The following is a 14,313-nucleotide window of genomic DNA, read 5'->3' on the forward strand; positions in this document are numbered from 1 at the left end:
GTTGCTGTGAGCCGCCCCGAGTCTATGGAGCGGGGTGGCATACAAATCTAATAAATTATTATTATTATTAATTATTATTATTATACGAAGCACAAAGGTAACGCTAAAAGGGTAGACACTGGAAAAGAAGTGGAGAAGCACAACGTGAACCTTTGATTTCACCACCACGCTTAAAAGGCCGGGAATTTTCCTTCTAACGGAGCCGCTAAAGTGTGACAACAATTTCATATCTTTCGATCAGCCTAAATTGATTCAGTGGAAGAACAGATGGCTTGCAAAATATAAATTGGCGACAATTATCACTAACTATGCTTCAAAGCTTCCAACCTGCCTTGTAAAAAAAAAAATCTTATTGATTCACAGCGTCTACGCTTCATTTGGGCATTTCTTCATTAGAGCAGAAAGAAGACAAATGGAACACCACTCAGACAGATGCACTGAGTTGTGATGGAGTACAACCCTGACGTGAATATGATGTCCACAAGAAAATCTCATTTACTCCTTTGGCTGGCATCAAGCCTTACTGACAAGGAATATAATTGCTTTATTATCTGTCTCAAGAGCACAAGGGTTAAAGCTGGCACCAAATGAAATGAGAATTGGTTTGTTTGTGCTGTGGAAAAGATAGCACCACGTAGCCAAACCTGGAACGTTCACCTTTTATCTCATGGCATACACAGGAAAGTTCTAAAAAAACATACATTATTAGAGTAGTAGATTTATCTTGGCTGCCCATGATTCAATCACCATTCCTCCTCGATCCACAGCTCACATTAGAGAACCATCTTTCAGCTGTGGTGAGGGGGGCCTTTGCCCAGGTTCGCCTGGTGCACCAGTTGCGGCCCTATTTGGACTGGGAGTCACTATCACTACTCACAGTCACTCATGCCCTCATCACCTCGAGGTTCGACTACTGTAATGCTCTCTACATGGGGCTACCTTTGAAAAGTGTTCGGAAACTTCAGATCGTGCAGAATGCAGCTGTGAGAGCAATCATGGGCTTCCCAAGGTATGCCCATGTTACACCAACACTCCGCAGTCTGCATTAGTTGCCGATCAGTTTCCGGTCACAATTCAAAGTGTTGGTCATGACCTATAAAGCCCTTCATGGCATCGGGCCAGAATATCTCGGATACCGCCTTCTGCTGCATGAATCCCAGCGAACAGTTAGGTCCCACAGAGTTGGCCTTCTCCGGGTCCCGTCGACTAAACAATGTCGTCTGGCAGGACCCAGGGGAAGAGCCTTCTCTGTGGCGGCCCCGACCCTTTGGAACCAGCTCCCCCTGGAGATTAGAATTGCCCCCACCCTCCTCGCCTTTCGTAAACTTCTTAAAACCCACCTCTGCCGCCAGGCATGGGGGAACTGAGATATCTCCCCCGGGCCTATACAGTTTATGCATGTTATGCTTGTGAGTATGTTTTCTTTTTAATAAGGGTTTTTTAAAATGACTTTTAATTATTAGATTTGTTTTATATTATGTTATTATTGTTGTGAGCTGCCCCGAGTCTACGGAGAGGGGCGGCATACAAATCTAATAAATTGAATTGAATTGAATTCTAAACGACATGCATCGTTCCTCATTTTGAAGAGAGTATTATGAATCAAATCTCAGCCTGTATTTTTCAACTGCGAGACTTTTTATCCAAGGACAGGAATGAAACAGTCTGACAGTTTGTTTACATTTAGGGAATCATGGGTTTATCTTCCCATTCTCTGGGGAGACTGCACTAGCAAAAAAAAAGAAAGAAAGGGTAAATGTAAACCCTAACAAAACCATCTCAGCAAAGGGCGTCCAAATAAATCCAAATTTTACTATTCAATTCAATTCAATTCATTAGATTTGTATGCTGCCCCTCTCCAAAGACTCGGGGCGGCTCACAACAATAATAAAAACAGTATAATAATGGAACAAATCTAATAATAAAATTATATTAAAACCCCCAATAATTTAAAAACCATACAACACATACATACCAAATATAAAATATAAGAAAGCCTGGGGGAGATGTCTTAATTCCCCCATGCCTGGCGATATAGGTGGGTCTTGAGTAACTTGCAAAAGACAAGGAGGGTGGGGGCCATTCTAATCTCTGGGGGGAGTTGATTCCAGAGGGCCGGGGCCGCCACAGAGAAGGCTCTTCCCTTGGGGCCCGCCAAACGACATTGTTTGGTTGACAGGACCCGGAGAAGGCCAACTCTGTGGGACCTTATCGGCCACTATACTTTTGTGTGTATATTTTACTATAAACTCTTATTTACAATGAAGATGTATAAAGTCGAATGAGGACAGCCCTGCGCATCCACGCAACCTCGCAAAGCTCAATGGAATAAAATAATTTCTAGCCAGGGGTCTCCAACCTTGGCAACTTTATGCCTGGCGGACTTCAACTTCTAGGATTATGCGAGTTGAAATCTGCCTGGCTTAGTTACCAAGGTTGAAGGCCCCTGCTTTTCTGCACTGTTTCTCAAACTCTTGCAACTCTATGGTGATTGGACTTCAACTTCCAGAATTCCCCAGCTATTAGACTGGCATAACAGTGCCCACAGTGGCCAGGTGAGCCACATCCTGGCTTGTTCACAAACATGTCAACATGTTTGAATGGGAGAAGAGGAAGAGTGGAAGTGAGGAACACTTTTGCCAGACTTTTTCCAGACCCATCCTAGACTACTGCTCATCTGTCTGGAACCCATACCACATCTCAGACATCAACACCCTTGAAACTGTCCAAAGATATTTCACCAGAAGAGCCCTTCACTCCTCCACTCGAAACAGAATATCCTACGAAAATAGACTAACAATCCTGGGCCTAGAAAGCTTAGAACTACGGTGCCTAAAATACGATCTGAGTATTACCCACAAGATCATATGCTGCAACGTCCTACCGGTCAATGACTACTTCAGCTTCAACCGCAATAACACAAGAGCATGCAACAGATTCAAACTTAATACGAACCGCTCCAAACTTGACTGTAAAAAATATGATTTCAACAATCAAGTTATCGAAGCGTGGCACTCATTGCCAGACTCAATTGTGTCAACCCCTAACCCCCAACATTTCTCCCTTAGACTCTCCACGATTGACCTCTCCAGGTTCCTAAGAGGCTAGTAAGGGGCGTAGATAAGTGCACTGGTGTGCCTTTCGTCCCCTGTCCAATTGTCTCTCCTTCTTTCGCCTATCTTATATATTCTCTTCCTTTCATATATCCTCTTCTCTAAGTTCACTTTCACCCTCTTTATATTATCACGTCTATTTTTCTTCCTATGTATTTGTATATTGAATGAATGAATGAATGAATGAATGAATAAATGAATGAATGAATAAGGAAGGTAGGAAGGAAGGAAGGAAGGAAGGAAGGAAGGAAGGAAGGAAGGAAGGAAGGAAGGAAGGAAGGAAGGAAGGAAGGAAGGAAGGTCTAGGCCAAGACAAACAGCAGGCAAGCGAGCCAACGGTCACCGATCAAGGCCATAAGCCATAGGAAGCAGCCCGCCTTGGTTTGATCCCTGCCTGGAGTCAGCTCGGCTTTGCAACTCGGTAGTCATGGTGCTTGTGAAAAAGAGCTGGGAGCTTTGCAGAAGCTTTATTCTGCAGCTGTGTTTATAAAAGGAGAAACCCCACTGAGGCAGCGCATAATCCCCTCTAAGTACAAGCACTTCTGGAAGGGGAACGAGGACAAGATGCCACTCTGAGAATTCTGCTTCACAGGGCAAGAGCCCATGATTTGGGGGCTGGGTGGATGCTACGGTGCAGTGTACAGTTTTCAACTAAGTTGTGGTGTTTGCTTCCAGCCTTTGCACAAAGAGCCCCACACGCGCTCACAAGGGGTGGGTTCCTCCGGTTCAGACCAGACGTCCCGAACTGGTAGCGATGCGCTGGTGATGTTGCAGATCCAATTCAGTCAGTGCTGGTACATGAGCGCCACCTTTTTCTCTTTTTTTTTTGGGGGGGGGGGGGACTTTTTTTGCAATTTTTTCCCTATTTGGATGGCTTCTCTTTTTCTCCTCTGTGCCGGGATAGCACATTGGTTAGAGTGCAGCACTGCAGGCTGCTTCAGCTAACTGCTAGCTGTAGTTCAGCAGTTCAAATCTCACCACCGGTTCAAGGTTGACTCAGCCTTCCATCCTTCCGAGGTGGGTCAATGGAGGACCCAGATGGTTGGGGACAAATATGCTGATTCTGTAAACTGCTTAGAGAGGGCGGTAAAAGCACTATGAAGCGGTATCTAAATGCTATTAATTATCTATCTATCTATCTATCTATCTATCTATCTATCTATCTCTATCTATCTATCTATCTATCTATCTATCTATCTATCTATCTATCTATCTATCTATCTATCTATCTACCTATCAGATTTGTATGCCGCCCCTCTCCGTAGACTCGGGGCGGCTAACAACAATAATAAAACAGCATATAACAAATCTAATATTTTAAATATTTAAAATAGCTAAAAACCCTTATTAAAAGCCAAACATACACACAAACATACCATGCTTAAATTGTATAGGCCTGGAGGGAAAGGAATGCCTGACGACAGAGGTGGGTTTAAGGAGCTTGCGAAAGGCAAGGAGGGTGGGGGCAATTCTGATTTCTGGGGGGAGTTGGTTCCAGGGGGTAGGGGCCGCCACAGAGAAGGCTCTTCCCCTGGGTCCCGCCAGACGGCATTGTTTAGTCGACGGGACCCGGAGAAGGCCAACTCTGTGGGACCTAACCGGTCGCTGGGATTCGTGCGGCAGGAGGCGATCCTGGAGATATTCTGGTCCGATGCCATGAAGGGCTTTATAGGTCATAACCAACACTTTGAATTGTGACCGGAAACTGATCGGCAACCAATGCAGACTGCGGAGTGTTGGTGTAACATGGGCATACCTGGGGAAGCCCATGATTGCTCTCGCAGCTGCATTCTGCACAATCTGAAGTTTCCGAACACTCTTCAAAGGTAGCCCCATGTAGAGAGCATTACAGTAGTCGAACCTCGAGGTGATGAGGGCATGAGTGACTGTGAGCAGGGACTCCCGGTCCAAATAGGCCCGCAACTGGTGCACTTACAATTTTGCTGCTTGAAAAAGGCCTGTCCTCCCGCCCCATGTTAATACTGACTTTTATTTCTTCCCCCGAAGCACAGCTGATCAGCTCCTCAGCTGTGTTTCGGGTGATTCCAGCTACTGAGCATGCGCAAAAGCAAAATTGCATAAGGGGACCCATGCAAACATGTAAAACATTGCGATGTGAACCAGCGGCGACGGTAAATGGAACCCACCCCTGATAGAAACATAGAAGTCTGACGACAGAAAAAGACCTCATGGTCCATCTAGACTGCCCCTATAATATTTTCTGTATTTTATCTTAGGATGGATCTATGTTTATCCCAGGCATGTTTAAATTCAGTTCCTGTGGATTTATCTACCACGTCTGCTGGAAGTTTGTTCCAAGGATCTACTACTCTTTCAGTAAACGCTCCCCCTAAATCTACTGAAAAAAAGAACATTTTTATAACTTACAGGCTTCTTGCAAGAATTTTTCTCTTATGCTGTCCGAGGTACAGTTCTTACACGTTTTGATTGCAATTGCCATGGCAGGGTTTTCCTACAAGACAGAAAAGCCCACGTTATACGAATGAAAGGAATCACACATGAAGGGTTTTTTTCAAACACAAAACAGTGTTTCATAGACTTTGCAAAGAAAAGGTAGCAGTTTTCTAACGTTAGCATTTTCTCATGAAGTGTGCAACTGAATATGAAAAAGGGCTGCCAGTTTATGTACCGTGTTTCCCCAAAAATAATACCCTGTCTTATATTTTTCTGAACCCTGAAATAGGTTCTTGGCCTTATTGTCATGCACTCAAAAGCCCGATTGGGCTTATTATCAGGGGGTGTCTTATTTTGGGGGAAACATGAAATGTAGGAATAGGGTTGGGAATAGTTTCTTCCCTTAATTAATGTTTACAACAGAGCAATCTGAAATTCTGTAAACAAACATGAGCAAACTATTAATGTTTAACTTTAATTTAATATTGTGGAAGGTTTTCTAAGAAAATTTATTCCTGTTTTATATTAGATTTATCTAAAAAAAATTTCAAAGATTATTTGCATAACACTAACACTCATTTCTTCAAAAGTATAAAAAGACATTAATACTAAATGGTATTGGTGATTTTCAAGTTTCTAAGCGTAAGCTTGAGTTTGATTGAAATTAACTTGGTCTTTATGTTATATAAGAAGGAATAGAATTCTAATTATTATTGCAGGAGCCCTGTATTCAACCTCAGCTTAAATTAGCCAGATTTGGTTCAGACTACACAGAAAACATATCAAAAAGTTGCAGTGATCAATTGTGTGTTGCACACACCACCTAAATTTCCTGGTAATTTCAATCTGCCACTGGACAACTTGTTTAGTTGAGCTGCATTCTCCAGCATCATATAATACCATCCCTTAATTAATGTTTACAACAGTGCAATCTGAAATTCTGTAAACAAACATGAGCAAACTATTAATGTTTAACTTTAATTTAATATGGTGGAAGGTTTACTAAGAAAATTTATTTCTGTTTTATATTAGATTTATCTAAAAAAAAAACAAAGATTATTTGCATAACACTAACACTCATTTCTTCAAAAGTATAAAAAGACATTAATACTAAATGGTATTGGTGATTTTCAAGTTTCTAAGCGTAAACTTGAGTTTGATTAAAATTAACTTATATTATATAAGAAGGAATAGAATTTTAATTATTATTGCAGGAGCCCTGTATTCAACCTCAGCTTAAATTAGCCAGATTTGGTTCAGACTACACAGAAAACATATCAAAAAGTTGCAGTGATCAATTGTGTGTTGCACACACCACCTAAATTTTCTGGTAATTTCAATCTGCCCATGGACAACTTGCTTAGTTGAGCTGCATTCTCCAGCATCATATAATACCATTCTTTGAAAAGAGAAAGTCTGTGATACTACAGTTTTTGGAGGTTTTAATGAAACACAAATAAACCTTGTTGCTTCTAAAATTGCAGAAACCATGTGCAAATGTAAAGTTAAATGAACATCTTTTGAGAGCTGTATGCAACAAAATTTCATTTTAATCTATGCTGATTACTGTACATTCAAAGTGACAATAAAGTTAGTCTACGTCTAAATCTAATCTCACTGTTTATTCTCTAAGCCAAATATTTTTAGAGAGCTACACTAAAATGTACAGTACAGTGATACCTTGTCTTACAAACTTAATTGGTTCCGGGACAAGGTTCTTAAGGTGAAAAGTTTGTAAGATGAAACAATGTTTCCCATAGGAATCAATGGAAAAGCAATTAATACGTGCAAGGCCAAAATTCACCCCTTTTGCCAGCCGAAGTGCCTGTTTTTGTGCTGCTGGGATTTCCCTGAGGGTCCCCTCCATGGGAAACCCCACCTCCGGACTTCTGTGTTTTTGTGATGCTGCAAGGGAATCCCAGCAGGGGAATCCCAGCATCGCAAAAACGAGCGCTTTGCTGGCAATGGAAGTCCGGAGGTGGGGTTTCCCAGCGAAGGGAGCATCAGTGAAATTGCAGCATCACAAAAACACCTGTCCTCGAAACCCCACCTCCGGACTTCTGTGTTTTTGCGATGCTGCGATTTCACTGAGGCTCCCCTCGCTGGGAAACCCCATCTCCAGACATCCGTTGTCAACGAAGTGCCCGTTTTTGCGCTGCTGGGATTCCCCTGCAGCATCACAAAAACACAGAAGTCCAGAGGTGGGGTTTCCCATGGAGTGGACCCTCAGGGGAATTCCCAGCAGCGCAAAAACGGGTGCTTCGCTGGCAACGGAAGTCCAGAGGCAGGGCATCCCAGCGGCGGCGGTGGGTTTGTAAGGTGAAAATAGTTTATAAGAAGAGGCAAAAAAATCTTAAACCCCAGGCTTGTATCTCGAAAAGTTTGTAAGATGAGGCGTTCGTAAGACGAGGTATCACTGTATTTGTTTCTTTGAAGAATCCAATTTCGAATGTCAAAGAGTTTTATAATTTACTTTTTTTGATTGAAAGCTCCAAGGCAGAGGTCTTCAAACTTGGCAAACTTTAAGACTTGTGTACTTCCAACCCCCAGAATTCTCTAGCCAGTTATGCTGACGGGAAAATTCTGGGAACTGAAGTCCACAACTCTTTAAGTTGCTAAGTTTGAAGACCTCTGCTCCAAGGTTTCAGCTGTCTTATCGGAGGAAGCTAATTAAAGCCTAATTGCTATATGGGGGCAGACAAACAAATTTATCTCAGCGCATTCATGCGTCTCTGCAAAGCAACTGAAAACCTGCAGCTCCTGCTGAAAAGTTCAAACGTATCCCCCAGCAGGCTCAAATCAGAAGCTGCTGGTGGGCAGCGGTACTCTGCATTAAAAACGTTCACACATTACCAATAGCTAATTAGGCCCTCAGGCCCAATGATATTTCCCTACTCCTTGGACACCATCTCCTCCACACACATCCCCACCATGTCACGAACTGCATGTAACAGCTGGGCATGTTTATCGGAGCATTTAGGCTTTGATATTATCAGCCAGATGATGAGTTAATCTCCCAGCTTAAGTTCTTATTATTCCACTTGAGCCAATGGTTTGTGATCTGGACTTACGGGTCTCCACCAAAGACTTGGTACATGTTTCTTCCAATAGGTACTTTTTTTTTTTTTTTTGCAAAACTACATCCAAAGAGATGTCCCCATCCTCCCTAATATCTTTAACACCAGCGTGTATCTAAAGTCCAGGAACTGGAGTTCACCTACACACTGCTCCTTCATAGCATTATTTGTTTGTTTGATTGATTGATTGATTGATTGGACTTATATGCCACCCCTCTCTGAGGACCTGGGGCGGCTTAAAGCCTATAAAAGTACAGAACCCAAAACCAAATTCAAATTCAAAGTCCAATATTAAATAATTTAAAAACCCAATTAATAATCTAAAAAACAATTTAAAAACCATACACTCAGACTCTCAGTCATTCATCAGGCAAGATTTTTTTTTATTTTTTACTCCGATCACATATAGAAAATGACATACCATCAATCTGAAAACACATTACAATAATTATTTCTTTTAACTTTGGTATTCATGATCCATTCAATGCTGCCTCCAATACACTTGACATCTGGACAAGAATAATTATTCAAATTTCTTATGTGTATTTTAAGTGCTATTAACTAATGCAATTTTTAAATTGCTTCTTTTCTAATCAAATCTGATCATTTAGGCCATAGTGCTTCAATCTTCTCCATATACGTATAAACAATAGTTTCATGATATTTATTACCATTACTTTCATAATAATTGCCCTTAAAAATGAGGAACAAATATTCCAAATCATGTCAACTAAATCCTCATTCAATCCCCAATCAACTTCAAATTAACGGCCGGAGCAAAATGTTAAAGCTCAACAGCCTTAAGTGAGGTTTTTAAAGCCTTCCAGAAGGCCAGGAGAGTGGGGGTAGTGCGACTCTCCAAGGGGGGGGGGATTTGGTTCCAGAGGATCGGAGCCACCACAGAGAAGGCCCTTCCCCTAGGTCCCGCCAGCTGGCATTGCTTGGCTGACAGGACCTGGAGAAGGCCGACTCTGTGGGCTCTGACCAGTCGCTGGGATACATGAGGCTGGAGACGGTCCCGTAGTAACCAATACTCTGAATTATGTTCAGAAACCAACCAACAGCCAATGCAGCTTCTGTAATTATCCTGTTATTTTCTTCCATGAAGAGCTCAGGTACACGGAATGGCACAATGAGATTCGGGGTCAAGTGAGGAAAGCGTTTAGCCTAACTCTGACATTTTAGTCATTGTGATCACAGTCATGGTTAGCAGCGTTTGCTACACAAAGCAGCATTGACACAATGTTGAGAAAGGGGGAGAGAATGACAGAAGACGACCTGTATTTGCACGAGAGCAGCAGGCTGAAATTGGTTCAGACCAAGCAAGATGGGATGGCAGTCAACAAGGAATGAAAATAGTTTCTAAGCAACCAATCAACCGAAATATGCTTTCTTTCAAAAAAGACATTAAGCAACCAGTCTTATGTAACTCAGTCACAGTAAACAGCCAGTGAATATGAAGAAAACGCCATCAAAAGAGAGTATTAGTAATTCAGGGTTGAACTGTGGAGTCCTTGATGCTAAGCGCCGTTTTTGAATACATTTCATGACCCAAATGGGTAACATCATCAGTGCTAGAAGGGAATGGGGTTTGGTACTGAAACACTGGCAACCAAGCTCAGAGAGCATCAAGGAAAAACACATGAAGAAAATAAGTGAGGATAATATTTGAAGGAAGGTCTGCTAGAATGAAACAAAATGTGGTATAAAGAACTCTCTACTTCAACATCACCTGGCCACAGTAATGGGCTGTTGCCCCCATGGGGGGGGAACGCAGTGGGGGTAGTAGGTTTCTGCACTATTTATTGAATACTTAATAGTTTTTTTATCCTTCTCTAGTACCTTAGTATGATCCTTAATTACTTTTAAAATAGAAAATAATTTAAATAATATGTTTTTATCCATAAATGCTTTATCTATTATCTAGAACTGCATTTTTATAGCAATTAAAGAAAATTGAGCTATCATACTGAACCTTGTGGGCTCAGTACAAAACCTTAAAATGTTACTGTGCTCCTCAACAAATAATGCTGTCTATCATTTCTCTTTTTTGTGGCTATTCAAATAATGGGACTTAATCAAGTAAAAAAGAGTCCAAGCACCTATCTGAAAACTTACCTTGGTAGGTAAGCCACTCCCATTAAACCAACCCCCCGATCACATGATTATCAAGCCACTCCTACCCGGTCACATGACCATCAAGACACACCCACAATAAGCAGCCCATCACTCCCTGGCTGGTATTATGGTTTGGTAAATATGAAGATGTGAAGATGTGTATAGTTTAAGGAATTTTAATCAATAAAGTTAAAAGGTTAGTGGAGACACTATGCATTGAATTTAGAAGTTTTCTATTGCCACATAAGATAACCAAATTTAAAACTCAACATATTTGCATTTTCACTAGAATGTAAGAATGTACAGTGGATAATAACACTCAGTCAGAAGGAAGCAAATTCTACTTATGAAAAAAGCATGAAAACGTTACAAATACCTACTGGAGTGACATAAACTCCTTGGTGGACATCGCCAAACTGCCCTTCGCCGATGCAGCGTCCCAGTTCAATCCGCTCCCTTTGAATCTCATAATCCCTGGCTATTAAAATACAATCCATTTCAATTTAAATCCAATGATGAAATAGCTTCCCCATGAAATACCCCACCAGACAAAAAATATACCAATATTTGCCCACAAGCAATCCATATAAGTACCATTTCTATAGTGGAATCCTCTTAAACACCCATTCAAAACGGAACTCCTGGAAAGGATTTGCGATGTCTAGTTCTGAATTAGTTCCAGTGTGTTTAGTTACATTAATGCAAGCAGTGTAATTAAAGCATTTTAACTGAATTATGACCAGTGCAAAGAAATGCAAAAGGTTATTTTGATTAGCTCCTGCTAATGGCATATTTAAGAGGTCTCCATTACTTGGTGTTTTAAAGGCTTGTGGTTTTAATCCTACGCATACATTCCTGGAAATAAACCCCACTGAAGAGTGAAATTTACTGCAAAGTAAAAATACAAAATATTGAACTGTTAATCAGGAAATCGGCCAAGAATAGTTTTAATAAGCCTGAAAAAGACCTAACCTAAATCCCTATGCAATGTATTCTTCTGACACTTCATACATATTTATTATTATTTTTCTTTAGTAAACTAATTATTCCTAAAATCATTAGGCATTATTCATTGCCAACTGAATTGTCTATTTTTATTTCCGCATTTCAAATAAAATAGTGGGAAACATGCTTTCTTGTTTCCAAAGAAAGAAGTGGAAATGATTTATTATGAGTTAAAAAGAAGAAGGTAAGAACAGGCGTAAAATCTTCTGTAGTCTATATATCCATTTTTATTTAAACAAAGCAGTTATTTTTTCTTTATAATCCCATAACTATTAAATGTGTTGGCTTAAAAATACACAATTGAGCCAGCACTTTATTAACAGAAAGTCAACAGTTCCTAAAAAAAAAGAAAGGAATCTCCAAAATTGTAAACAGATAGATAATTAAAGGATCTCCTGTTACCTTCATCTATTCCATAGCTTTCTGCAGTGCAATTAAGAGAAAAATCAAACACCGGCTTAGAAAATGCTTCTTAAAATGCAAATTACATTTTGGGGGGGGAAATTCCAGTATTCAAAATCCCACACACAGACATTGTATTTGAAATTTCTGCAAATACCCCAAAATATATTATCTACGTTTATGACATCATTTTCATAACACTGTAGAGGCACAGGTGCCATCCAAATTTACTTTGTACGTTATAAAATAGAAACAGAGAAACAGAGAAGACTGACGGCAGAAAAAGACCTCATGGTCCATCTAGTCTGCCCTTATAATATTTCCTGTATTTTATCTTAGGATGGATCTATGTTTATCCCAGGCATGTTTAAATTCAGTTACTGTGGATTTACCAACCACGTCTGCTGGAAGTTTGTTCCAAGGATCTACTACTCTTTCAGTGAAATAATATTTTCTCACATTGCCCCCAACTAACCTCAGATTGTGTCCCCTTGTTCTCATGTTCACTTTCCTATTAAAAACACTTCCCTCCTGGACCTTATTTAACCCTTTAATATATTTAAATGTTTCGATCATGTCCCCCCTTTTCCTTCTGTCCTCCAGACTATACAGATTGAGTTCATGAAGTCTTTCCTGGTACGTTTTATGCTTAAGACCTTCCACCATTCTTGTATTTTAGTATGAGGCGGTTACATTTATCCACTACATATTGACTATTACGAGCTATGTTTTCATTAACAATGGCTAACAATTTTTTAAAAGTCATTCATTCCCTCTGCCTTAAAAGAATACTCATTTTTAAAAATTTTATTATCGCTGGTTAATCTCAAGTGCTAAACATAGGCCAGTCTAATTAGCACTTGGAAGAAGACTTCAACAGGATACTGAGGCTTCAGTTAAGATCAGGCTACACAAACATACCCAAGAAAAGGGCAATAACAAAACACATCCATATTGTGCCAAGAAAACCCAATGGATTTGCCTACATAACCAGTAGGAGCTGTGCTTGCTTCCAGGATAGTTTTAATTTTCATATTTATGTTTTAAAACTTTCTTCTAAGGTGGCAGAAAGAATGCTGGTGTGCAAAGCAAAATCTCTCCTCTTCATGTGTGCTTCCATCCTTTAAAGCAAGCTGAGATTCTCCATTATGCCTGCATTTTGGAAGTTGGATATTGTTCTCATTGCCATGTATTTGTTTGTTTATGTGTATCCCAATTTTATTATTTTTATCAACAACCCAAGGTGGCAAACATATCCAACGCGTCTTCCTCCTCCTATTTCCCCCACCAAATTTTATTTATTTATTTATTTATTTTATTCAAGTACGTATTTGTAATACAGTGGTACCTCTACTTATGAACTTAATTTGTTATGTGACCAGGTTCTTAAGTAGAAATGTTTATAGGAAGAAGCAATTTTTCCCAAAGGAATCAATGTAAAAGCAAATAATGTGTGTGAATGGTGAAACCACAGGGAGGGTGGAGTCCCTGTTTCTTCCCAGGGGATTCCTAGAGAGGCCCCATGGAGTCTTTTCCCCGCCTTTTCCAGCCCTGTTTCCTCCCAGGAGATTCCTAGAGAGGCCCCACAGAGGCTTCTCCCTGCCTTTTCCAGCCCTGTTTCTTCCCAGGAGATTCCTAGTGAGGCCCCACAGAGGCTTCTCCATGCCTTTTCCAGCCCTGTTTCCTCCCAGGAGATTCCTAGAGAAGCCCCACAGAGGCTTCTCCCTGCCTTTTCCAGCCCTGTTTCTTCCCAGGAGATTCCTAGAGAGGCCCCACGGAGGCTTCTCCCTGCCTTTTCGGGTTACAGTTTCGGAGGGAAAATGGTTCTTGAGAAGAGGCAAAAAAAACCTTGAATACCCGGTTCTGATCTAGAAAAGTTCGTAAGTAGAGGCATTCTTAGATAGAGGTACCAACTTAGATATAATGCTATTTATATACATAACATGGGTTCTGATAAGAGGGAACAATTGGACAGATGGCTTTCAAGGCTAAAGTGGGACTTGAACTCATGGTCTCCCACTTTCTAGGCTGGTGCCTGAATCATATACCAAACTGGTTCTCACTGTGTCAATCATCAACCCAAACCACACTCTGAACATTTAGACTTGGGAAAATTTTGAGAATGAAAGTGGGAGTTTCTTGCCTCCTTCGTTTCCATAATGCATAGAAGTATAAGAACCTGG

At 40.7% G+C, this 14,313-nt stretch overlaps 1 protein-coding gene across 10 annotated transcripts in view; it reads right to left on the reverse strand.

Moving 5' to 3' along the window:
- PTK2 (protein tyrosine kinase 2) overlaps nt 1-14,313 on the reverse strand; it is a 300,863-nt gene that overhangs the window by 100,094 nt on the left and 186,456 nt on the right. For all 10 annotated transcript variants that reach the window (XM_070748364.1, XM_070748360.1, XM_070748365.1 and 7 more), the window contains 2 exons: nt 11,104-11,201; nt 5,502-5,586 (listed from right to left, as the gene is read on the reverse strand). In XM_070748364.1, coding sequence (XP_070604465.1) covers nt 5,502-5,586; nt 11,104-11,201 — 183 coding nt within the window. The remainder of the gene's footprint in view (nt 1-5,501; nt 5,587-11,103; nt 11,202-14,313) is intronic.

This window comes from Erythrolamprus reginae, chromosome 3 (genome assembly GCF_031021105.1).
Source record: "Erythrolamprus reginae isolate rEryReg1 chromosome 3, rEryReg1.hap1, whole genome shotgun sequence".
NCBI lineage: Eukaryota > Metazoa > Chordata > Lepidosauria > Squamata > Dipsadidae > Erythrolamprus > Erythrolamprus reginae.